Source organism: Theobroma cacao, chromosome 5 (genome assembly GCF_000208745.1).
Source record: "Theobroma cacao cultivar B97-61/B2 chromosome 5, Criollo_cocoa_genome_V2, whole genome shotgun sequence".
In the NCBI taxonomy this organism is placed as follows: domain Eukaryota; kingdom Viridiplantae; phylum Streptophyta; class Magnoliopsida; order Malvales; family Malvaceae; genus Theobroma; species Theobroma cacao.
Genome location: NC_030854.1, coordinates 33,719,468 through 33,742,413, shown reverse-complemented (window position 1 = coordinate 33,742,413; position 22,946 = coordinate 33,719,468). Strand labels below are relative to the sequence as shown.

Genomic DNA, 22,946 nt, shown 5'->3' with positions numbered 1-22,946 from the left:
TTCCCCATGAGGACTCACATGCACATGCATCCACATTCAATAGGAAAACCATACACTAGATTACATTACTTCATGACCCTACAAAGCAGAAAGCCCTCTCTTACGAAAGCCAACAGTTAATAATATCTTTGTTTCTCATAAAAAAAGACCAATATTTTTGTTGTATGCATATTATAAAAACTGGTAGATAATTAAATACCTAAGAAGATTGAGAGCCTTTGGGTGTCCTTTCCTCGGAAGTGAGAACCAAACCGATGATAGTGACACTTTGAGAAGAAGAGAGAAGAGAAGAGAAGAAGGTAAAGGAAGAAACTTTGGAGAGAAATGAGTGAAGGAGGAGAAGGCGCATCGTTAGAGTTTACACCGACATGGGTTTTAGCAGCAGTTTGCACAGTGATTGTTGCCATTTCCTTGGCCATGGAGCGTTTGCTTCATTATCTTGGGAATATTTTGAAGAAGAAACAACAGAAACCACTCTTTGAGGCTCTTTTGAAAGTTAAAGAAGGTAACCCATTTCTTTTTTCTCTTTCTTTTTCATTTTTTATGTTAAATTTGTTTATATAGGAAAATAAATTCGGTTGCAAGTGTTAAAGGGTAGGCTTTTTGTTTTGTTTTGTTTTTTTTTTCACATTCTGCTTTTTCAAGAAGGCAATCTTTTTTCTTTTTCCATCCATCTGCAGTTTCCTAAATGGGAAAGTTAAAAAGGGAAAGTTGAATTTTTTGTTTTATAGAGGAAGTTCTTTTTCTTTATCTCTCTCTTGTAGAAGGAGTTAGACTGCGGAAAAGATGATCATTTGACAGATTAAGGAAAAACAAAGTTACTGCTTCTTTCTTGATTAGATGTCAAAGGATATGAAAATTGCATAACCTTTTGAAATTTATATATAAAAAATGGGTTTCTATGTGTTGTTGTTGGGAAATTCTTTTGCTATTTTCCAAATTGTAAACTTGAAATGGGGGAATTTGTTTTGGCAGAGTTGATGCTGTTGGGGTTTATATCACTGTTGTTGACAGTATTTCAGAGTGCAATTTCTAAAATTTGCATATCAAAGGAAGCAGTAACAAGCATGCTTCCTTGTAAAATTGAAGGCAATAAAGAAACAGCAGAGCACTCCAATAGTACTGCTACAACATCACATTTTCAGAAGTATTTTGCTTTTACTCTGTCTGGTGGCACCAGGCGCCTACTGGCTGAAACATCTAGTGCTTCCCAGATGGGATACTGTGGTGAGAAGGTGACATAATTATCCATCACCAAATCAACGGATTTTACTGTTATTTGTGCTTTATTGTGAATATTTGTTGCTTTACACATTTAATAAGGCAAAACAAGGAATTATTGTATATTTTGTCATGGTTAGAAATGAAATCTTGATGAGAGTATTACTATAGTTTTGATGGGAAAAACTGAAACATGAACAGTGTAGCAAATGTATCTAGGATGCCAAATGGATCCCTTGTATATTATTGAATACAGTACTACAGGTTCTGGCTCATTTTTTATATTACAAAAGACAGACACTCCCATTAAAGCGCTTTTATTATTTCTATGTTTTTGTGTTTCAGAATAAGGTACCCTTGTTGTCTGTTGAAGCGCTACATCATCTGCATATTTTCATCTTTGTCCTGGCCATTGTCCACGTGACATTCTGTGTTCTCACAGTTTCTTTTGGTGGCCTAAGGGTAAGCTGTCTAATATGTTTCATTTGCTTAGTTTTTCAGCTTTTTCTATTTGTGGTGCAGTTGTTTTCCTCTTCAATACATTTACTTCTCATCTTCTCATAAAAAGATAATAATTTGTTTGTTGATGTAGATACGTCAATGGAAACATTGGGAAGATTCAATTGCAAAAGAGAATTATGATCCAGAGCAAAGTAAGGATTAATACCAATCTAAATGCTTACTATTTCCCATGTTATCTTTTCCTTATTTGGTGGATAGATGGACATGTGCATTCAGAATCTTGGTCACTACTGGTAGAAGTATTGCCATTAGGAAAGTGAATTGGCTGAGTGACTTATCCCCACCCCCTCTCTCCCTGTGCCAAAAAATGAAAAAAAAAAAAATCTGAGTGAATTATTTTCTTATTAAATTCCCCCTACAGTGGTCTGCTAGGTCTTTGGTGCTTCTAATCTATGTACTGTGTTAGTGCAGTGTTGAAGAAAAAAGTCACTCATGTCCGTGAGCATACTTTTATCAAAGAGCATTTTCTGGGTATCGGTAAAGATTCTATTGTGCTAGGGTGGTTGGTAAGCTGCTATGTCATTTATGATACAATCTTTTTTTTCATTTACATCTGCAACCATTTAACTTGGAAAAGAGGTCACTTCTGAAGTGTTCTTTTTCTTTTTTGCCCCCACTTGCTTACCCCTCCCTGTCATATGTGAGAATTGGAATGAAATATGCATTTAAGAGAAAGGCAGACCTTGAAATTTCTTTATATACGAGGAATCTGCGCATGTGTGTCTATGCCCTTGGTTTTGATTTTGTGGGTGGAGTTGCAATTTTGTCTTGGTGATCTTAAAACAGATTATTTTGTTAAATACCAATTAGGCCTAGGCATGCTTTTTTTTTTTTTTCATTGTTGGAATCTGATATTCTTTATTAGACAAATGTGTCTGAGCATATGCTTGCATTCATTCTGCCTCTTGTGGCTGATAAGTTTATGTTTGATCCTCCTATCATCTGATTTTTAATTGTCAAGGGAAGGAACAATTTTTCCCCAAGGTTTTTTCTATCTTGGTATTGGACAAAATGGAAGAAACTACTGTAGTATAATAAAAAATGATGCTGTCCCTCATAAGATGGGGAATAGAAAGTGAGGGGCATAATTAAATTGGTTCTGTTTCTGGTTACAATGAATATCTTTCCCCCTGCCCTGTTTAGTTACCTTCAAAGAACAAGAGTTTTTACATCTGTCTTGTATCTTGATATCCCTGGTCTCACTTTTCTTTTATAATAGGAAGCAAAATTGAGCCTCAAACACTTTTTTGGAAGCAGAAGTTTTGCTAACCATGACTCTGATATCCTTCTTCACTCTCCCTTTGTTTTCTTACAGCATTCGTTTTTTAAGCAATTCTATGCATCTGTGACCAAATCAGATTATGTGACACTAAGGCTAGGTTTCATCATGGTAAGTTAGCTTGTAAAATTGGTTGATTGTAGAACTTTTTATGGTTGTGATGTCATTCCTTGTCATAGTCCATTACCTAATATTTATTATTTGTATTGCAGACCCATTGCAGGGGGAATCCCAAGTTTAATTTTCACAAATACATGATACGGGCCTTAGAAGATGATTTCAAGCAAGTTGTTGGTATAAGGCAAGTGATATTTGAGAGTATATTTGTGATGATCTAAGTGTCATATGGTTTCTTCTTTGCACATATCAAATAGGTATGTTTTGGCATTAAGTCATGTTTACTTACTAATTCGTGTTGATCTATTGTTTAATTTTTTTGTTTGCAGTTGGTATCTCTGGGTATTTGTGGTCATCTTCCTGTTGCTTAATGTTAATGGTATGTAATACCGTTGATTATTAGCAATTAACTACATCTTGATGCCTTATGCTGTTAGCATCATCATGTTTCGATGTTCAATTATGTTCACAGTCTTGTCGAAAAAGTTATTTGTCTGATTAAAATTTCTTTTAAAGTTCAAAGAATAGATGCATTTTTTATGCTAATTCATAGCACTTGTAACGATATAATGTGGGATTCCATTGGTGGTAACTTAGGACTGTGTGTTCTGGTGTTAAAACTAGAGTGTCATTATTCTATTATCAATTCTTCCCTGCTCTAGATTTTAGGTCATGTTTCTAAGGCTTTCAAATGTAATGATTGGAAAGTATTGATTACACATATGAACAATTGTTTTTTGCTTCTGTGGCATGTGATAGATGCTTTTGTGAGATTACAGTTTAAGATGACATACATATATAAAAATGACATTTTATTATTATTTTTTTTTCTGCAGGCTGGCATACATATTTCTGGATAGCATTCATTCCTTTCATTGTGAGTAGTTTTAATACAATTTCTTACACACACCTATACACATGCACAAAACTAAACACATATCGACCTACAGAAAATAGAATTAATCCTGTGAATCAATACCAAATTGAAGAGATCATTGAATAGACTATATGTTAAACAAATAACCTGCTCCATATTAGGATTTTTTTTCTTTTGAAAAACTGATTAATGGGATTGTTAGAACATCATTCTACATGTCAAGTCAATACTGACAACAATGACAGTTACAGTCCTATCAAACAAACAAAAAAACATGGAAAAGCAATGACACTCATGGTAACAGGAGAAATTCATTGACATTAAAAAGGTCATGTCCTCCCATTAGATGCATCAGAGAAGCTCTGTGCAATATAGAACTTTAATTGTATAGAAGTTCTTTTTTTAATTCTGTTCTTCCACTTATTTTTTTATTTTCCAGCTTCTACTTGCTGTTGGCACCAAGCTCGAGCATGTGATTATCCAGTTGGCGCATGAGGTTGCTGAGAAACATGTAGCCATTGAAGGGGAATTAGTGGTTCAGCCATCAGATGATCACTTTTGGTTTAATAAGCCTCGCATTGTCCTCTTCTTGATCCATTTCATCCTCTTCCAAAATGCTTTTGAGATTGCATTTTTCTTCTGGATATGGGTAAGCTTAAAATTTAGGTCGCTATTTTGCCATGTGCACTACAGATAAGGATGACATAATGATACTTTTTTCATCATCTGTAGGTTCAATTTGGCTTCGACTCCTGCATAATGGGTCAAATTGGTTATATCATTCCTAGGCTTGTTATAGGGTAAGAACCGGTGACCATTCGCTTTATGTTAGATCTTGGTTGGTTTTAAAATTTTTGCTCTTCTATCAAGATTATTGTATGTTTGTTGTTATTATATAGCATTCTTATTTCTGTTGGTTTTTGCAGGGTTTTCATTCAGGTACTCTGTAGTTATAGCACCCTGCCACTTTATGCCATTGTCACACAGGTCAGTTGAGTTTCTTATAACTATAAACTTTAATTCCTAAGCTGGAACTCCAATTCACATTTATATTTATTGAATTGAAGATGGGGAGCTCATTCAAGAAGGCTATATTTGATGAGCATGTGCAAGCAGGCCTTGTTGGTTGGGCACAAAAGGCGAAGAAAAAGAAAGGCGTAAGAGCTGCTACTGAGGCTGCTGCTCAGGAGGAACGTCCTTCTGTTGCGATTCAGATGGGAAGAGTTTTGCGCAATGCAGCTGCTCCTGAGGAGATTACTCCTTCACATGGTTCTGATCATGGCTCGAGATGAGCAGTGCTGATGGGGCAACAGAGCCATGCTAGTTGCTTCATTGTGAAAGGTGCTGGTTTTGTAAAATTAGTGATTAGGTAACAGCATTGGTTATGTATTTATCAAGGGTGTATTTATATTCACAGGGGTGGTATATGTTCTTATGAGTATCTTCTGGGCATCAAATTCGGGTTAAAGATTGTAAAGAGTTTGTAACATCCATCTGAAGCATTCGGTTGCTGTTAGTGTTTACTGCTTAGTGTATCTCAACGGCAGTTACTTCTGTAATCTTAACACAGTTATATCATGGAGGCTCAAAATTTGCAAAGCAAAGTTTTTGTTGGTAATCTTGTTGGGAAATTCAAATAAAGTGTTTCCATTAGTAAATTTATACTGACAATTTTTTAATTTTAAAAGCTTGTTGGATTCTTTATTGTACTAATTATTTGCTAATGGATATATTCATATAAACACAGTAAATAATTAAAATGAAAAGCAAATTGTATTGAAATTAAATTTGTATTTAGATACAAGAATAATCGGGATATTTACAACTAGCTCGTGCACAAAAGAAAGAAGAAATGATTATGTATCGACCCTGAGATCTTCTTCAGTCTTCTTCAAGAATCTCACTTGTCTATTCTGAAAGACATAAGAATTGGATATATGTTATCGAAGGCTTTGAAAATCTCCTTTCTATCATGGGTTCCCGCGACAACGATCTTTCCAGAAGAAAAAATCTTAATCATAACTTTGGATTGTTTCATCCGATAAATCAATCCCGGAAACAATTCTGGCTCGTATACTGAAGACTCGTAATGAGAATTCCCCAAATGTGTAAGGTTGACGGAAAATGGAAGATCACAAGAAGCAACGATGTTCTGAATCTGGAAATCCTTGAACTTGACATCAAAACCAAGCTTTTGAATGATCCGAGCATACTTGCGGGCTGCCAAGCGGGATTGTTGCTCAGTTTCGGCTCCAGTGCAGACCATCTTCCCAGAGGAGAATATAAGCGCAGTGGTTCTGGATTCCCTTATCCTCATCATCAGTGCAGCAAACCTTTCGGGGTTGTATTCAGTATTTCGAGCACGAAGGGCAATGGCTTTGAGGTCCAGCGAGCAACCGAGGTCGACGGATGACACCACGTTCTCAATGGCCGGGACAACGCCAGAACATGAAACATGGCTACTCTGCAACACTCTATCAGCTGCCATCTCCCTAACCTTGAAATGCGAGGATGCAGGGTTTATTGATCAAAAGTATTCGCACGAGAAGAAAAAGGAGATAGGGAAGCTATCAGCTGTATCTTAGTCTGACAAGAGAAGAGGCGGCAACAAGCTAAAGAAGCAGGAGAGTTCAATTCCTGATGGGAGACGCGTAGGATTCAAGTTTAAATTTAATACTTTAATTCTGTTTAGTATTATAAAATAATATATATATATATATATGTCTTTTTTAAAATTTTTAATTTCATTGCAATTGAATAATATTAATTTGAATTTATAATATAAAACAGGTAAAATGCACTTAAAATTCATGATTAATCGTGAATATGAATTATTGATATCAAACATTAACCTTCACTTTCATATCATGTGACTGTTGTATTATGTTTGTAATAAACCTTGTATTCTCTTACTATTGATAATATTGTAATGTTGTTAGAAATTCAATATAAATATTTAAAATAAAAAAGTTAATAAATGTTGAATTTGAATTTTTATTTAGAAACAAGAATTGTGATATTTACAATTAATTCATCGGCAAAGCAATAAAAAATAAATAAAAAGAATCAATAATTTATGAAGTTCAAATTTCATTTTTTCAAAAAAATTGACAAAACTTATGAAATAAAAATAATTTTCCTTAAAATATAATAGTAATTGCTAATTCGTTTTATTTTATTTTAATAGTAAAGCAGATTATAAGGAAGAGAAAAGTATACAAACAAAATTAAATTCAACCATAAAAGAAATTCGGTAACCCGACCCGGTGCAATCCAAATATCCAGAAGTCCGCCATTTCCTGAAATCGGTAATCCGCCATATGCAAAACCCCATAAACCCTAAACTCCCAAATTCTCTGGAAACAAAAAATGATTCATTACTAACTTTTTGAGTAGATTCGATTCACCCGTTAAACTTCGAGTCTTCCCGCAAAATTTTTTCCCTTTCAAAAAATGACGATCCATTCAGTAGTAATCCAGAAACTCTTAACAACAAATTCCCACATCAGCCGACAAACAGTAACCCACCATTTCAAACAATTTACCTACGGAATCCGAAACAAGCAAGCCATCCTCGATTCTGACAAGACCCTAATCTGCCTCCGCAATGCTCTCAACTTCATCACGTGCCTCTCACGTGACCCATCTTCCTCTTTCCTCTTCATCAACACCAACCCTCTTTTCCAACCCATAATCGACGAGATGACCTTGAAAGTGACAACCTTCAATCCTGAAAGGGTAAGCAACCTTTGGAAGATGCGTGGATTTTTGACCAACAGTTTCAGTCCTAAGAAGTTTCGGTCTAGGAATAAGAAACTAGTTTTTGGGCCGACTAGGTTGCCTGATTGTGTTGTGGTTTTTGATACTGAGAGGAAAAGTTCGATTTTGTCGGAAGCGGAAAGGTTGGGGATTCCGATAGTTGGGTTGGTTGATTCGAGTACGCCGTTGGAGTTTTATAAGAAGGTTACTTATCCAATACCGGCTAATGATTCTGTTCAGTTCGTTTATTTGGTTTGTAATATGATTACTAAGTGTTTAATGTTGGAGAAGAAGAAAAAAGAGGGAGAAAAGAGGATTGGGAGGAAGGCTACAAGTAGGTATGGAATTTTCTCTTTTTTCTGGGTATTGAAATCTGAATGCATTGTGCTTAGATAGATTTTTTTTCCATACTGATTTTATTGATTTAACTAGAGAAGAACGAACTAAGTTTGTTGTTAGTAATATATAGGATATTTGTGATGAAGGATTTAAGAGTGATTTTGAGTTGTGGATCATGAGTTATACTTTTCCTGATATATCTAAGACAGAATTAAGAGCTATTACTAAGTAAATCCGTGCTTAATTAGAACTTGGTTGAGGATATTAGTATAGGGAGAATTTCCGTTCTGGATTCTGATTTATGAGGTTTGCTTCTGATAATTATGCAGAGCAATAGGTTTATTTCTTATGTTTTTGGAATTCTTGCTGTGATGTTTGTGTATTTGATATGAGTGTTTGGAGCTTGGTGTAGCACTGTGTCTTCTGTTCTTTGTTTCTATATTGGTAATGTTTCCAATTGTTGGTTTACCTGAAATTTGATTCTTGATTGAAGGGAAGAAGTTAAGCAAATTGAAGAGAGCACTGGTGAGAGCAAGGTGGAAAGTGCAAATGAAGTGCTTGTCATTCCCTATGATAACTTAGCACCTCTTTCTGGGGGTAATGTTTAGTCTTTATTCATTTACTTGTTAATTTATTTTATTCCAGCTATAAGAGCCACAAAATTATAGCAGGACATTGGAGTTTGCCATCTTCAGCTTGTATAACATGTACAATTTGTTTATGTTCTTTCCGCCCTGAAGCAGATATTGCAGACATGAAGCAGCTTTTAGACAAGCTTGTTGTGGTGAAGTTCAATGGAGCTTTGGGAAAAAATATGGGTTTCAATGGTCCCAAGTAAGCAATAATTTTACTTCTGGAAATTTGATTCTCATTTTCTTTCAATAAAAAATGAATTTGTTGATGACTCCAATATATATATATATATAGATAGATAGATGTATATATATGCCTCTACCTAATTGAATGCAATTTCTGTTGTATATATATGTTCTGCTTTTACATGTAGATGGATTAAATATGATCCTTTGTCTGATATAGAAGGTTTGATCTGCTTCTAATATACTGATGATGTGCCTCCCTGCCTTCAAAATTTTGAACTGCGAGTGTTTTGAATGAATAATTTTCGTTATTATACTGGGCATTTGCATGTGGAATATACTTATTTTGAATAAATATAGGATTTGTTACTACTTAGCTTTTTAGTGAAGCTTTATACTTCTAGAAGAATTTAAGAATTCTCCATTTTTAATTTGAAACAAGGTTGTGCTTTCTTCACTTTTGGTCTTTAATGTACAAGGCATTCTTGTTACAGAAACATTTGGACATTTTGTTGAATTTGTGCAATTCCCATTCCTTTGCACAGGTCTTTGATTGAAGTTAAAAATGGGTCAACATCTCTGGACTTAACTGTTAACCAAATTCAGGTTGGTTGGTAGTACTTTTGTTGTATATACTGGTGTTCTAGCTCAATGGAGCTGACTAGTTCAACATTTTCAATTCTTTGTAGTCGCTAAATTCCAAGTATGGATGCAATGTTCCTCTGCTTCTGATAAACTCAAGGACAACACACGATGATGTCTTAAAGGTGATTTACATTTTCCACTCCTTCATTATGTTCTCAACCGTGTGTCTCACCAAAGGTACTCACCTGAGTTGTCATCTGTAGGTTTTGGAGAAATATTCCAGCTCAAAGATAGATATACATTCTTTTAGACAGGTTTGAAAACCTAGCTTGTAGAATTGGTTCTAGAATTATTCTATAAACCTTAAATTTTATTGACTTCCTTTTGATAAAATAATTGGTTTAAGTAGGGGGACCAAATTCAACAGGAGTTATCTTTCAGTGAGGGCGGTGAGGATGAATGGTATGTCCATTTTTGTATCCTTCCTCCCACACATCGTTCTTTTTTTTTTTTAATATAAGATTGTATGGTGATGACTAAACGATGATAAGTATATTTATCAGCTTCACAAAGTTTTGGTAAAGTTTATAGTAAGGCTCTAGAAATCAATTATAATTTTGATTAGAAATGAGGGTAGCTCCACAGGTATTACATCATGAATTTATTCTTCAACTTCACTTTTTTTCTCATTGTTTGTCATGAAATAGTTACCCTTTTAGATTTTTCTACTCTTGAGCTAGATGTATGTTTTGTAAGGGTAGCTCCACAGATATTATTACTCCATGATTTTATTCTTCAACTTCACTTTTTTCTCACTGTATGTCATGAAATAGTTACCCTCTTAGATTCTTCTACTCTAGATCTAGATGTATGTTTTCTTGATTTTAGCATCCGAGTGCATTTCATTTAGATGAACATGAAAATTCATATTTTGCTGTCAACATCCTACCACCTTTCATATTGATGAACTGGAAAAGGCATAGATGTCTTTGCTTGTACCATCTTAGGGTATCTTTTCCCCATTTGATTTATCAATTTATCCAAACTTTTATGTGGCCATCTGATCATTCCTCCAATAGCCAATAGAATTATTATTATTTTTTTTTTTTGGCTTTTTTGCTCTCTACGGTTACATTGTGGTTTCACTTGCCTACTGCTGAAAGTTCCCTAATTGGTTCTTTTAATTTTTTATACGCAAAGGTATTCTTCTGATCATGGTGCTCAATTCCTTTCCCTCATGAGTAGTGGAACTCTTGATGTATTACTTTCCCAGGTAAGATTGTTTTGTGATTTTGAATATATTCCTTTTTGTTCCTCTATGTCTATAAGATAAAGAGGTATCTATGAGAAAGAAATGCAAAAGTATGTTGGGAGGAGGAATCCTGATACAAACTGTTAATAATTTCCACATTGTTTTTCAGGGTAAGGAGTATGCCCTTGTGGTGAACCCTGATAACGTGGCTGCTGTTGTGGACCCAAGTATCCTTGAATGGATTCTTTCATTTGATTTTCTGATTTTTAATGACCTTCAATTCTGATAGTTGTGTCCCTTGAGTGATATTTTAGAAATCTTGAACCATTTGGCCCAAAACAGTGTTGAATACTGTATGGAGGTATGCAAAGATGATTTCAATTTTTTATAATACTTTGGCTGAAAACTTGTTTGTAAGACTTTACTGTTTTCAGGTGATGCCAACCACCTCAGGTGGTTTGATGAACTTTATGGCTAGTTCACTCCAAGGAAAGTTTAAGGCAAGTGAAATCTTAAATTATACTAATGTCTGATAAATTTGTTTGATATCTATGTATCTGTCAAAACAACCTTAACTTTGTCGCTTTCATTGTCATATAGCTTGAAGACTTCACTTCAAATCCTACTAAACATGTAAGTTGCTGATAATACTTTTTCCAGATAAGAAAAAGGCAAGCAAATCCCTTTTTTCTAAGCACTTTTTTTCCAAAATTTTATGTTAAAGTGCATAAAATAATAGGTAAATGGTGTGGTTTCATTCAGACATTGTTTGTTCAATCTAACTGATTCATTATTTGCCTTTCTGTTTTGTCATGGTCATAACAAGTCGGTGAAAAAGTTCAAATTCATTGATACAAGAAACTTGTGAGTGAACTGCTATGCCCTGTGAATTTGCTGTATAAAAATGGCAAATATGCTAAATTGTGCTTCCCATTTTCTCAGGTGGGTAGATTTGAGAGCCATTAAAAGGCTTGTAGATACTAATGCACTGAAGTTGGGCTACCTTTCTATGTTAAAGGTACTCTTTGCTTACTTTTTCTTCAACAGGTGTGCATGTCCATCAAGCAAGAAATAATGAAGGTCTTATTGTTGTTACTTTGTCATTGAGGCAGTTATTTGAAAAAGCAATTGGCATTATGATTCCTCAATCTCGTTTTCCTCCATTAAATTCCACATCAGACTTACTTCTTTTCCAGGTGATTCTTATTTATCTAATATAATTTCATGCTACAACCTAAAGAAAATGCTATTTTATCTTGACTTACGATTCTAAGCATCAAAATTCTGTGTTCTGCAGTCGGACCTTTACTCATTTACCGAAGGCGTTTTAATTCGAAATGATGCTAGGACTACTCCTACTAACCCTTCCATTGATTTAGGACCGGAATTTGAAAAGGTGAACATTTATTCGGTTGCAAAGTCATTACCTTTATTGTGGTTGCATTTAGTTTCTTTAATTTGTTTATTTAGTTTCTGTTTCTATCTTCAGGTTAGCGATTTCCAAAGTCGCTTTAAAACCATTCCTAGCATTATTAGGCTGGATAGCTTGGAGGTGACTGGTGATGTTTGGTTTGGCGCTGATATAACTCTCAAGGTATCTCCTGCACCAGTATCTTGCTTCTTTGTTGAAGTATTTAATTTTTCCTTCTATATTAGGTTTAAAGTTGATGCTCTCATCTTTTCCATATTGAAAGTTGTAGATGAGTGCTGGGTGTGAGTATATTCGAATTGCTCTATAATTTGATAGTGTCTTAATAATTGATGGCTGAAACATGCAAGACAGCAAGAGGGAACTCGTGTCCAAAGGAAATTTCTATGAAGTACCTCTCAGGTTTCTTTGTTATCCATTACATATGACTTCCTTTTCCCCTCAAGTTCAAGAAATGTCATCTACACAATGAGATTCTATTCATTCTTTAGGAATTTCAAGTATAGTATTTGACTCATTGCAATTATTTTTTGTGCTAAATAAGGTTAACTTTCTGCAAGGTTTGTGTATTTATTTTTTTAAAAAAAATCAAAGAGAACAGCCAATACAGATATTCTGTTATGTGCATTAAATTTTACTTGCTGGTGCATGTAAGGCAATAGCCTGGAGGTGTATATAGTACCACGCACATGTATGCATGTCTGCATTCATGGATATTTGGAGAAGGTTGGGATTGGGTCTGGCTTCTGTTTCAACACTGCCAGCGAGTCATAAGTTTTGCTGTTTAACTTGTTTCCATCTTTTAATGGTTTGTGTTCTGTAGGGGAGAGTTAGAATTGCTGCAGACCCTGGAGTGAAATTGGAAATTCCTGATGGAGTCGTGCTTAAGAATGAGGTAAACCTTGAAATTATCCTGATACTGCTCGAAGATTCTGTTTTCCCCTTAGTTGACATTCGATGTTGTGTTGTTTGTTTTATTCTTTGTTCAGGAGATCAAAGACCCCAGAGACATTTAAGGTGGGGAGCATTTATACCATTGTCACTTAATTCGTTTGACCATGAGGAACAACACAGATGCAATAGAAGATTTTGCCAATGCGTAGTATCATTTTTTTCCCCCAAATTTTGTTTTCAATGAATGGTCATTGTTAACGGTAGAAGAAGATAATAGTTGGAGCATTGGGCTGAGTGAATGCACATTATGATCGGCTTACCAGAAAATGATTGCTCTAACTTATAAACATCTCTGTTTTTCTTTTCTCGTGCATTAGGGGAAAGAAAGTAGCAGAGGGTATGGAAAGACCAAGCTTCATGTTATGTATTTTTCATGTTTGTAATGTATAATAAGATAGCTAGATTCTGCATTAAACTGAAGAGGAGTCCAACTCTTTCTACGTCATAAATACATTTCAAAAACTCCTTTTGCTTCTTGAGATGAAGTACAAATCTGCTTCTGAAGCGCAGTACCTTTTCTCCTCAACGGCATTGCATTACCTTGTAAGAAACGTTTTTCAGGTTGAGCCATTGCCAGATTTTAAGATAATTGCAATTCATTCTTTTCAATTCCAAAAAGGATTGTAATATAATGAAAAAGGGTGCTGATTCAAGTATTTAATTTGCCTTTTGAAGCTTACAAAAATTGTTCACAAGCCAAAACTGAGTTATTCCAATTTATTAAACAAAAAAATAGCAGAAGATATGTAAGAAATTAACTCATAATTTTCTTCAAGCAAACCAAAAAAGTAGTTTCCAAATCATCAGTTATAGTGGATGAAGATAAGAAGGAAATGATTAAGATAGGGTAATTAAAAAAATAAATTAAATTACCAAAACGTTCATCATTTAAATTTTATTATTGTTTGAAGATAAATGGATTCAGCTCTGAAAGAAATAATGAAATAAATTTGCTAATCGTCAAAAACCAATGGTCCCATAAACCATCCCATGCTTCCAACAACACTAGATCGCTTGCCTCTCCCTAGTTTTCCCACAAAGGATAAGGCCATAAAGCTTCCATTTTTCTTCTGATCTTTTTTCTCTCAAATTTCCTTTCTTGCAAACCAAACCCAGAAAAAACCATGTCAATTGCTTCCTTATCCCTTCCTTCCTTAGGCCATTGCTGCCAAAATTCTCCTCCTATCTCCCTCAAATCTTCTTTTCTCTCAAAACCCACAACAACCCAGTTTTCTTTTGCCTTCAAAACCACCCAAAAAAGGTCCTTTTTCCATATAGTCTCAATGAGCATGGAAGCAGGCGTTGGAGTAATGGGCACAAAGCTTGGCATGATGAGTTACTTTGAAACTGATGGCACAGTCGTTCCAGTGACTGTAGTCGGTTTTAGGGAAGGAAATATAGTGACCCAAGTTAAGACCTCGGCTACTGATGGTTATGATGCTGTTCAAGTTGGGTATAGGAGAGTTAGAGATAAGAAGTTGGCAAAGCCTGAGTTGGGCCATTTGGAGAAAGGTGGTGTTATTCCCATGAGGCATTTGCAAGAGTTTAGGTTGCAAAGTGTGGAGGAGTTTGAGGTTGGTCAGAAGTTGGCTGTTGAAGAGATTTTTAAGGAAGGTGATCTTGTTGACGTCTCTGGGACTACTATTGGGAAAGGATTTCAAGGTTAGATTTTTTTTTTGTTTATTCTTTTTGGTTGCATTTGCAAGGTGATAACTAATTGGTGGTTTTGCCTTATTGTTCTCAGGGAGAATTGCTAATAAAAGTAGTGGTGTTTGTTTTTTTGGCTATGTTTAATTTAGTTTTATTTGATATGTTGGAGGATGAGCAAATGTATGATCTTTCAGATATGATTATATAAATCCCCTCTTTACGATAAAATACATACCTGTATGCATTTTGAAGTGAATTAGTTTTGTGTGAATCATAGCTTCATCATGAATGTCTGCTCATATCTTAAACTTACAATGTCATGTTGATCAAATTGCAAATTTTTTAATTGTTATATCTATTGTTTTCTTTATTTGAAGTTATGATTTTTTTCCCCTTGAACTCTTTATATATTTGGGTTAGTATGTTTTGTTCTAGTTATATTATTTTGATAACTGTCCTTTATTCAAAGATGTTGAAATTCCGTTGCAAATCTGGATCTTGTTGTAATGGTAATTCAAAAACCTTAGTGATGGAATTTAATATCTTAATTTTTTTCCCCAAATTTCACACAGGTGGGATTAAGCGCCATAATTTTAAAAGAGGTCAAATGACCCATGGTTCCAAGAGTCATAGAGCGTTAGGGTCTATTGGTGCTGGAACAACACCTGGCCGTGTATACAAGGGGAAGAAAATGCCTGGCAGGATGGGAGGAAGCAAAAGAAAGATCCGAAAGCTCAAGATTGTGAAACTTGACAATGAGCTTCGAGTTGTGATGATCAAAGGTGCTGTCCCTGGTAAGCCAGGAAATCTGCTACGTATAACTCCAGCTAAGATTGTTGGGAAGAACATACCAAAGAACTAATTTCATGTATTGTAACTTACTTGATTTTGGTTAGTCTTGCATCATTAAAAATGCTAAATCTTGTATAATGTTTTTGCTTTCTGTAGTTGAAATTTAGTATTTCAGTTGTGCAATCTTTTGATGAATTCTTTGTTGTATGATTTTAAGTTTAAGTTTACCATTTTTTTGAGTTGATTCCTGAATTTGGGAATGGCTTCTCAATTTGCAAAGTTCTTAAATTAATCAGTCAATTCTACTTCTCAATATTGTTATTCTTAGTGTATGTGTTCCCTCTGCTGAATTGTAGATATGTGTCCTTTGTACCATCTGAAGTGCCTCAACTCAGGCTATAGGAGGCTGGTAATAGAAATGGTGTTCCTTCTTTTGTTATTTCTTTCTATGATGAATGCAACCCTGTACAGCAATACTTAGTTAATTACAGTTTTCTTTCTTTGTAAGTATTTTTATTTCTCATTCATGGTCACTCTATTCTTGCAAGGGAATCAAATCCCTCTGATTAGAGCTACATATCTGTCTTAACAAACTCAAACTTGACTTCAGATGATAGGGTAATGCATATTGGGTTAGTGGTATGCACAAAAGGAGGAGAGGGTGTGCAGTGCCTTGTCATGAATTCATGAGAGAAACAAAGCCAGAAAAGGTGAATATGAGAGACAGTGGAGCAGGATAGGGTAAAGCAAGAGAGATCAAAGTCCACTAGAGAGAGAGAGAGAGAGAGAGAGAGAGAGAGAGAGAGAGGGAGAGTTGGTGCCTTGTCATCTTTTCATGAGAGTCATACAGCAGCCTTTAATGTGAACTGTGGAGCTTGACCAGGTGGACGATAGTGTAGATCAAACTTCGCTTAGATTTCTTGACATATTTTAATCTGCAATTGGGTGTCGCCAATAATTGGACTGCGTTCTGGCAGATGCTCTGGCGAAAGAAGGAATCCTGAGACCAAATGATTTCTGGAGGAGGTCCATGGGAGCACATAAGATCTGGAGTGTGCATGACTGGCTGGGTGTTTAGTCTTTTCAGAATAGTGATGCACTTGAGTTAAGGCATAGTGGGACTAACATGTATGCTCTCTCCTCGGTGAGGTTCCTTCATGTGTCACCATGGATCTCCGGGACCGTCTTTGTGTTTTTTGAGATGTACTTCAGGGCGGGGTAGACCTTGCAATGCAAGGATTAAGTATGTTTCAATGGGTGAAAAGTTTCTTCACCGCCCTCCTGTAACTTTCTACCCTTTAATACAAATATCCACATTTCAAAAAAAAAAAAAATTGGACTGAGCCGGGTATTCTAGGTGTTTTGTATCTCAAAATTGTTTTACTGCACTAGCGGTGCAAGTGCTTCTCTGACAGGAAGAACCGCCAGAATTTTCTATGGCAGGATTTTCATTTGTTTTTGAAATTTTATGACCTGCTAATGTAATGATTTAAATATTTATTGGTATAATGACTGTGAGCGTGATTACATTATAGTAGATCAGTTCGGTTAATTCTAATCTCGTCATCTCTGTGCCTATGTTACACATATAGCTTGTTTTTGTAAATGAAGATTTGTGATACTTGTCACTGGTATGGTGAACTTGCATGATTCAACGGCACTCCTGGTTTTGAAAGGGTGAAGGGGACTGCTGACATTGTGAACATAATGTACATCTGAGGGCTGGTGGTGTGCAACAAATGCTGTCTTAGAAGTGTTGATAGTAGTATACTTGAGTGGTTCTTTGTTGTTTAGTTGCTCGAGTGTTGAACTAGGGTTATTTGTTGTTAAACAATATTTTATATCCCCCCATGGGTCTGACAGGAGTAGGTCAAATGCTACTTTCTGCTATTTAAAAGTACTTGTAAGTTGAGCAGGCACTGTAACTTGAACTGAGTCAATTTGATTATGTCATGCCACTTTATCTAATTCAACTTTTACTTTGGATACGATCACAACTCTGGAAATTTAAGAAGCAGACTTGGCGGGAAGGTTCAGAGGATGAAGAAGGAAGAGGAAGAAATGGGGTGAGCAGTACGGTGACGTTTCTTCACTTCAACAGCTGATACGCCAAGATTGGATGTCGTATTACTTAAGTTAGTTTACTGTTTATGCAATATGGCTTTAGCTTATGTCGTTTTTCACTTTACCTTGTTAAAACACTACTTGAGTGTGTCATTTTGATGTTTATATGGCTGTTAAGCCAGGTGTCTTCTGTTTTTGGTTGTAGCCGTTGCCTGGCACTGAAACCAATACATGGATTTCAGTGCACAGCCAACCATTTTCATTCTCTTTCTTCGATGCTTTCTACCGTTGCTAATCTCATGTTTATTTCTTGTTAATTACAATGTATATAAATGAAGGAGAATGGATGAAAAGTGTGAGCCTCTGTTTTGTGCTCTCCAATTGTTTTTCCAGATTTTCTTCCTTGTTCTTCCTATTTTACTTCTTCATTGTTTAACCTCTTCAATTCTCAACAACGTGCATTTTGACACTGAAGTTCAAAGAGTTTGATATGGAATCATAAAAATGAATGATATCTCAGGTATTTATGCAGAGAAAGTACCCATAAGGTCATCCAGTTGAAAGATATCATCATAACATGACAGTTGCAACAAGCATGAATGGCAAGTTTGGAAAGCGGTTAAAATTTTGCTATTTTTCCCATGCTGAACAGAACAAGTATTTTTCTTTTCCATTCTTTGTGTTATATTAAATCAATGATTCAGTTTATAGGCCTTAAAATGGCACCCAATTTCATAGAGATCAAATAGCAAACGTCTCTTGTTTCTCCATTCTCCTCTGTACAGAAGTAGCCAAGACTGACCTCCATCCATTGCCCTTTGGGCATCCGTAAGAGACTAACGTGTCGTTCCTGAACTTTACCATTAGGGAGAGATAACTTAAGCTTGATAGGGAGTTCCCATCCCGATGCCCCTTTCATCAACATGACTACGTACACAACTTCATATACAGTTCCTGGGGAAAGGTCTGATATTTTGAACTTCCCTTTCACATGCAGCCAACATACAGTTCTTGGTTTGGCTACTTCAATTTCCTCATCACTGCATATCATGAGACATATCACAAGCATGACTGAGTGGCAATTGACAGCCACAAAACAATATTCCCCCTGAAAAATATTCTCTAAATCTCACCTTGTTTCTGTGAAACTGTCCCAAATCCAATAGTCATGGTCACTCCAACAGATGTCGAGTGACCATGCATACAGCACGAAGCATTTGTGACCAGACTTTGCATTCTCCCAAGTTTTCTGCATGATGGGTTGGACCAGAAATTAATCAAATATCTAAATTTCACACATTATATTATCCACTGACTTATTTTTTCAATTCAACTTTGTTGCACATAGTAATATAGAAAACCAGACAGAGGTAGAGGCAGGAATACAAACCTTCCTCTTGTGCTCAGGCAAGACCTTATTAGTGTCAGTTGCTACTGCCTTCCTTTTCAAATTCATGGGATATATTCACAACAAAGGCAAAGATATCCACACTCTTTGTTGAAGTTGGAAAGATATCCACACTCGTTGTTGAAGTTGGAAAGATATCCACACTCTTTGTTGAAGTTGGAATGCATCTCTTTAATTGTTGATAGTGTTTATTTGAGCAGCCAACAGATACTACATGCTGGTGCATAAGACTCAGTTAAGTTTAGTCTTATTTCTTATGTTGCAGTAAGTTATTGTTAGTTATCCTACTTGGCACATGTTAGTCTACCACTTAGAATTATGGATCAGTTATCTATTGAGTTCACTTAGTGGGTAGTTGTCAGTTTCTAATTTCATGTCTTATGGTCTTTTTTCTATTTCCTGTACTTAAGCTTTAAGTAGCAACCGATAGGAATGAAGATGTTGTTCTGTTTTTTCATCACTTGGCTGCTCTTAAGCATTCTCTTCACTCTCCTTCATTTTCCCTCACTTTATTTTTTGAAAGTTCAACACTAAAAATTTTGAAGAGAGCTAAAACGAGGTCAGAAACAGAGAGAGGGAGGAGCTACAACATAAAAGAAGGTACCAAGAAAGTTACTCAGTCTTTTCATCTAATTTAGCCTCTATTTGCAGACAATTTGTATGGAAATCTACTGTTTCTTCTGGGACGTGTGAGGATAGAGCAACACTGTGACTTACTTAGAACAAGGTTCCCAAAAATTACTACTAATTAACTTCTTCTCTATTGGAATTTGTTAATTAGCCACTAAGGAAGTTGATTTGCGTGCAAGATGCAACTTTGATCCGGAGGGCAAATTCTACAGTAAGGTCATGAGTTTTGTCTGAAAGATTGCATTGGGTGATCTCAACTTTCATTCAAAAGTGAAAATTCGCAGAAGTAACACTTTTGCTTGCATTTACCATTGACTATCAAACAGTTGAAACTTCTGAGTGCAGGAAGGGGTGGAAACAACCATTACTGGAAGAAAACTAATTTCTCCGCAGATATTCAGAGGATGTGCATAAGACTACGGAAAGACACACGAAGGGTGAAACATTTCTGGAAGCCATCGTTATCATCAACTTGTTTGATCCTGGGAACCCATTGCAAGACTTTGAAATTATATTCTTTTCCCAGGACTTTCTCCAGATATTTTCTGGGAAATCCACTGAAGCATTCAACTCATCTAGAATGGTGGAACGTGGTCCATCTTGTAAAGTTAGTCTCTTTATTCTACTTTTAACTGCCATCTAAATGTCTTAACGCCATATTTATCATCAAACACGTATTTTTACTTTTGCTTCGCAATTATTTGGTTACAGTACACACTGAATAGTAATTATCTCCATGCCTAAACTCAAGCCAGGACTTGCAACTTCTTTTAGGAAAGAGATATATACCATTTTCACACAGGCTTGAGTCATTGACCTTCATTTCATATCTTTTTTCCTTTTTTTTTAATATTGCACTCGAATATATGTATATGTGTACCTATACGAATAAATAGCTACATTCAGCGATTCCTGTCATTAAGACATTTTAGTCAGAGTTTAGAATTGGTACATCTATGTCCTGTTTAGTTGATATTGCACTTCTTTTAAACTTTTTGTATGTGTTGGTCAGTATATGTCCTTTATTCTAGTTATAGATTATTTTGCTATCAATCAGTTTTTAGCAAAGCAATGCCAAATACTTAATGTTTAATTTCTTCAAATATTTTGAAATTTCTTTGGCAATAACGTGGTGGTGGTTGTTTTGGCAATTCAAATTCCTTGTGGGTGGAATTTATACCTACCTTAATGTTTCTCCCGATTTTTGCACAGGCAGAATTAAGTGCTAGATTATTGAAAGATGTAAAATGACCCATAGTTCCAACAATCATAGAGTGTTGGAGTCTATTGGTTGCAGAACAACATGTGGTCGTGTATACAAGGGAAAGAAAATGCCTGGCAGGATGGGAGGAAGCAAAAGAAAGATCTGAAAGCTCAAGATTGTGAACACTGACAATTCAAGTTGTGATGATCAAAGGCGCTGTCCTTGGTAAGCCAGGAAATCTGCTATGTATAACTCCACGTAAGATTGTTGGAAGAACATAACAACGAACTAGCTTCATGTATTGTGATTTGTTTGATTTTGGTTCTGCATCATTGCAACTATGTTGTATGGAGCTTCATGTAGTATGGAGTTTGCATAATTCAATGGCGCTCCTGGCTTTGAAAGGATGAACAGGGCTGCTGATATTGTGTTTAATGCAATGTGCACAGGTAGGCATGTGGTGTGCAACTATGTTGGAAGTGTTGTTAGATACACTTGATTGATTGATTGATTGTTGTTTTGATACTCAGGTGGATTGTTGAACTAGGGTTATTTGTTGTCGAGAACATTTTATATCCTCCCACTCGATAGTTTGCAGCAAGGCATTGTAACTTGAATTGAAACAATTTGATTTTGTTATATGAAATTTATAAATGAAAGGCACCTCAGGTCTTTAAACAGAGACAGTACCCACAATGTAATTCAGTTGAAAGAAATCATCCTACTAAAGAAAAACATGACAACTACAACAAGCATGAATGCAACAGTGAAGTAGTTAAAACTAGTTTGCTGTTCCATACTGAACACGAGGTATTTTCTTTCCTTTCAAGCATCTAGTTCAGTTTTTAGGCCTTAAAATGGCACACTTGATAACAAGACCATTTTTCCAGTGGCCCCCATGTTCATAAAGATCAAAGCAAACTTCTCCTGTTTCACCTGTTTCTCCATTCTCATCTGTACTGAAGTTGCCGACGTTGAGCTCTATCCATTGCCCTCTAGGCTTCTGCAGAAGGCTGACTTGCCTTTCTTGGACTCTATCATTAGGAAGGGATAATCGCAGCTTGATAGGGAGTTCCCAACCAGATGCCCCTTTTGTCAACTTAACTAGGTACACAGCCTCGTATAAAGTTCCAGGGGAAAGGTCCGATAGCTTGAATTTTCCTCTCACATCCAGCCAACATATATGGCTTAGTTTGGCTACTTCGATGTTTTCATCACTGCAAATCAAGAGATTCGTTACAATTTACAACCATGAAGATACAGCAATCGACAAAACAACGATTTCAATGGAAAAATATTCCCCTGAATCTCACCTTGTATCTTTGAAACTGTTCCAAATCCAATTGTCATGGCCACCCCAAGTGATGTAGAGTGACCTTGGGTACAACATGAAGCATTTGTGACCTGATGCATCTTCCCAAGTTTTCTGCATGATGAGTTGGTTGGAACAGATAATAATCAAAATCTTTTCTCAGTAACTTCCCATATTTAATCATCCACTTACTTATCCTTGATTTAAATGCATGGAAGTACAGGAACAAGGAAAAGAGAGGGAGAGAGAAAACGAACCTTTCTCTTGTGCTCAAGGAAGACTTCTTTGTTGCCTGCTGCTACAACCCTCTTCTTTCTGAAGTTCATTGGTTATGTTCCCCTTGATGCCCTAGAAAGGCATGCTGGGAAAACCAAATATAGTGTTGTTGACTTGCTGCACCCAGTCAGCAAACGCGTTGTGATAATTAAATCTGGTCCTTCAGCCCACCATACTCGCACGCCTAAACTCGGACCCAAGACTTCTATCTTTTTCCGCGAAAGAGATTAGTAGGAGTGGGTAGAAGTTACAATTAATATAAAGATTTATTTAGTTTAAAATTAAAGTATACAAATTTATTTAATTTAAAATAAAAATATAAAAAACATTTATTAAATGTAATAAAAGTAAAATGATTTATTTAAATCTTTTTAAATAATTTAAATTTTTTTGATATTACACTAATTTTTTAATATATAAAAACTGAGGTGGATTAAATATGATAAAATTCAGAATTA

The 22,946-nt window shown here is 35.6% G+C and overlaps 5 protein-coding genes, 1 long non-coding RNA gene and 1 pseudogene across 6 annotated transcripts; 4 read left to right on the top strand and 3 right to left on the bottom strand.

Annotated features, from left to right (window-relative positions):
- Positions 107 to 5,634, top strand: LOC18599739 (MLO-like protein 1). The gene is made up of 13 exons (XM_018121952.1): positions 107 to 505; positions 976 to 1,235; positions 1,567 to 1,683; positions 1,814 to 1,874; positions 2,155 to 2,249; positions 3,059 to 3,133; positions 3,235 to 3,323; positions 3,469 to 3,518; positions 3,976 to 4,016; positions 4,456 to 4,665; positions 4,749 to 4,816; positions 4,943 to 5,003; positions 5,084 to 5,634. The coding sequence occupies exons 1-13, from the start codon at positions 325 to 327 to the stop codon at positions 5,306 to 5,308; spliced, it is 1,533 nt and encodes a 510-aa protein (XP_017977441.1). The 5' UTR covers positions 107 to 324; the 3' UTR covers positions 5,309 to 5,634.
- LOC18599738 (TATA-box-binding protein 2) lies at positions 5,818 to 6,689 on the bottom strand. The gene has a single exon (XM_007029823.2). It carries the CDS (start codon positions 6,502 to 6,504, stop codon positions 5,917 to 5,919), a length of 588 nt encoding a protein of 195 aa, XP_007029885.1. The 5' UTR covers positions 6,505 to 6,689; the 3' UTR covers positions 5,818 to 5,916.
- On the top strand, positions 7,273 to 13,761 carry LOC18599737 (UTP--glucose-1-phosphate uridylyltransferase). Its single transcript, XM_018122138.1, has 19 exons — positions 7,273 to 8,113; positions 8,608 to 8,711; positions 8,858 to 8,948; positions 9,478 to 9,538; positions 9,622 to 9,699; positions 9,781 to 9,831; positions 9,927 to 9,979; positions 10,718 to 10,790; positions 10,939 to 10,996; positions 11,084 to 11,130; positions 11,204 to 11,269; positions 11,370 to 11,402; positions 11,596 to 11,633; positions 11,712 to 11,787; positions 11,882 to 11,965; positions 12,067 to 12,165; positions 12,259 to 12,363; positions 13,022 to 13,093; positions 13,188 to 13,761. The coding sequence occupies exons 1-19, from the start codon at positions 7,470 to 7,472 to the stop codon at positions 13,212 to 13,214; spliced, it is 1,860 nt and encodes a 619-aa protein (XP_017977627.1). The 5' UTR covers positions 7,273 to 7,469; the 3' UTR covers positions 13,215 to 13,761.
- LOC18599736 (50S ribosomal protein L3, chloroplastic) lies at positions 14,184 to 15,907 on the top strand. Its single transcript, XM_018121724.1, has 2 exons — positions 14,184 to 14,814; positions 15,375 to 15,907. The coding sequence occupies exons 1-2, from the start codon at positions 14,277 to 14,279 to the stop codon at positions 15,662 to 15,664; spliced, it is 828 nt and encodes a 275-aa protein (XP_017977213.1). The 5' UTR covers positions 14,184 to 14,276; the 3' UTR covers positions 15,665 to 15,907.
- Positions 15,951 to 19,162, bottom strand: LOC18599734 (annotated as a pseudogene).
- LOC108662283 lies at positions 19,194 to 21,580 on the top strand. The gene is made up of 2 exons (XR_001928143.1): positions 19,194 to 20,303; positions 20,909 to 21,580. It is a non-coding gene; the product is annotated as an uncharacterized LOC108662283 (long non-coding RNA).
- LOC18599733 (protein PHLOEM PROTEIN 2-LIKE A1) lies at positions 21,566 to 22,692 on the bottom strand. Its single transcript, XM_007029816.2, has 3 exons — positions 22,470 to 22,692; positions 22,214 to 22,326; positions 21,566 to 22,117 (listed from the first exon to the last, which is right to left on the bottom strand). Exons 1-3 carry the CDS (start codon positions 22,536 to 22,538, stop codon positions 21,739 to 21,741), a joined length of 561 nt encoding a protein of 186 aa, XP_007029878.1. The 5' UTR covers positions 22,539 to 22,692; the 3' UTR covers positions 21,566 to 21,738.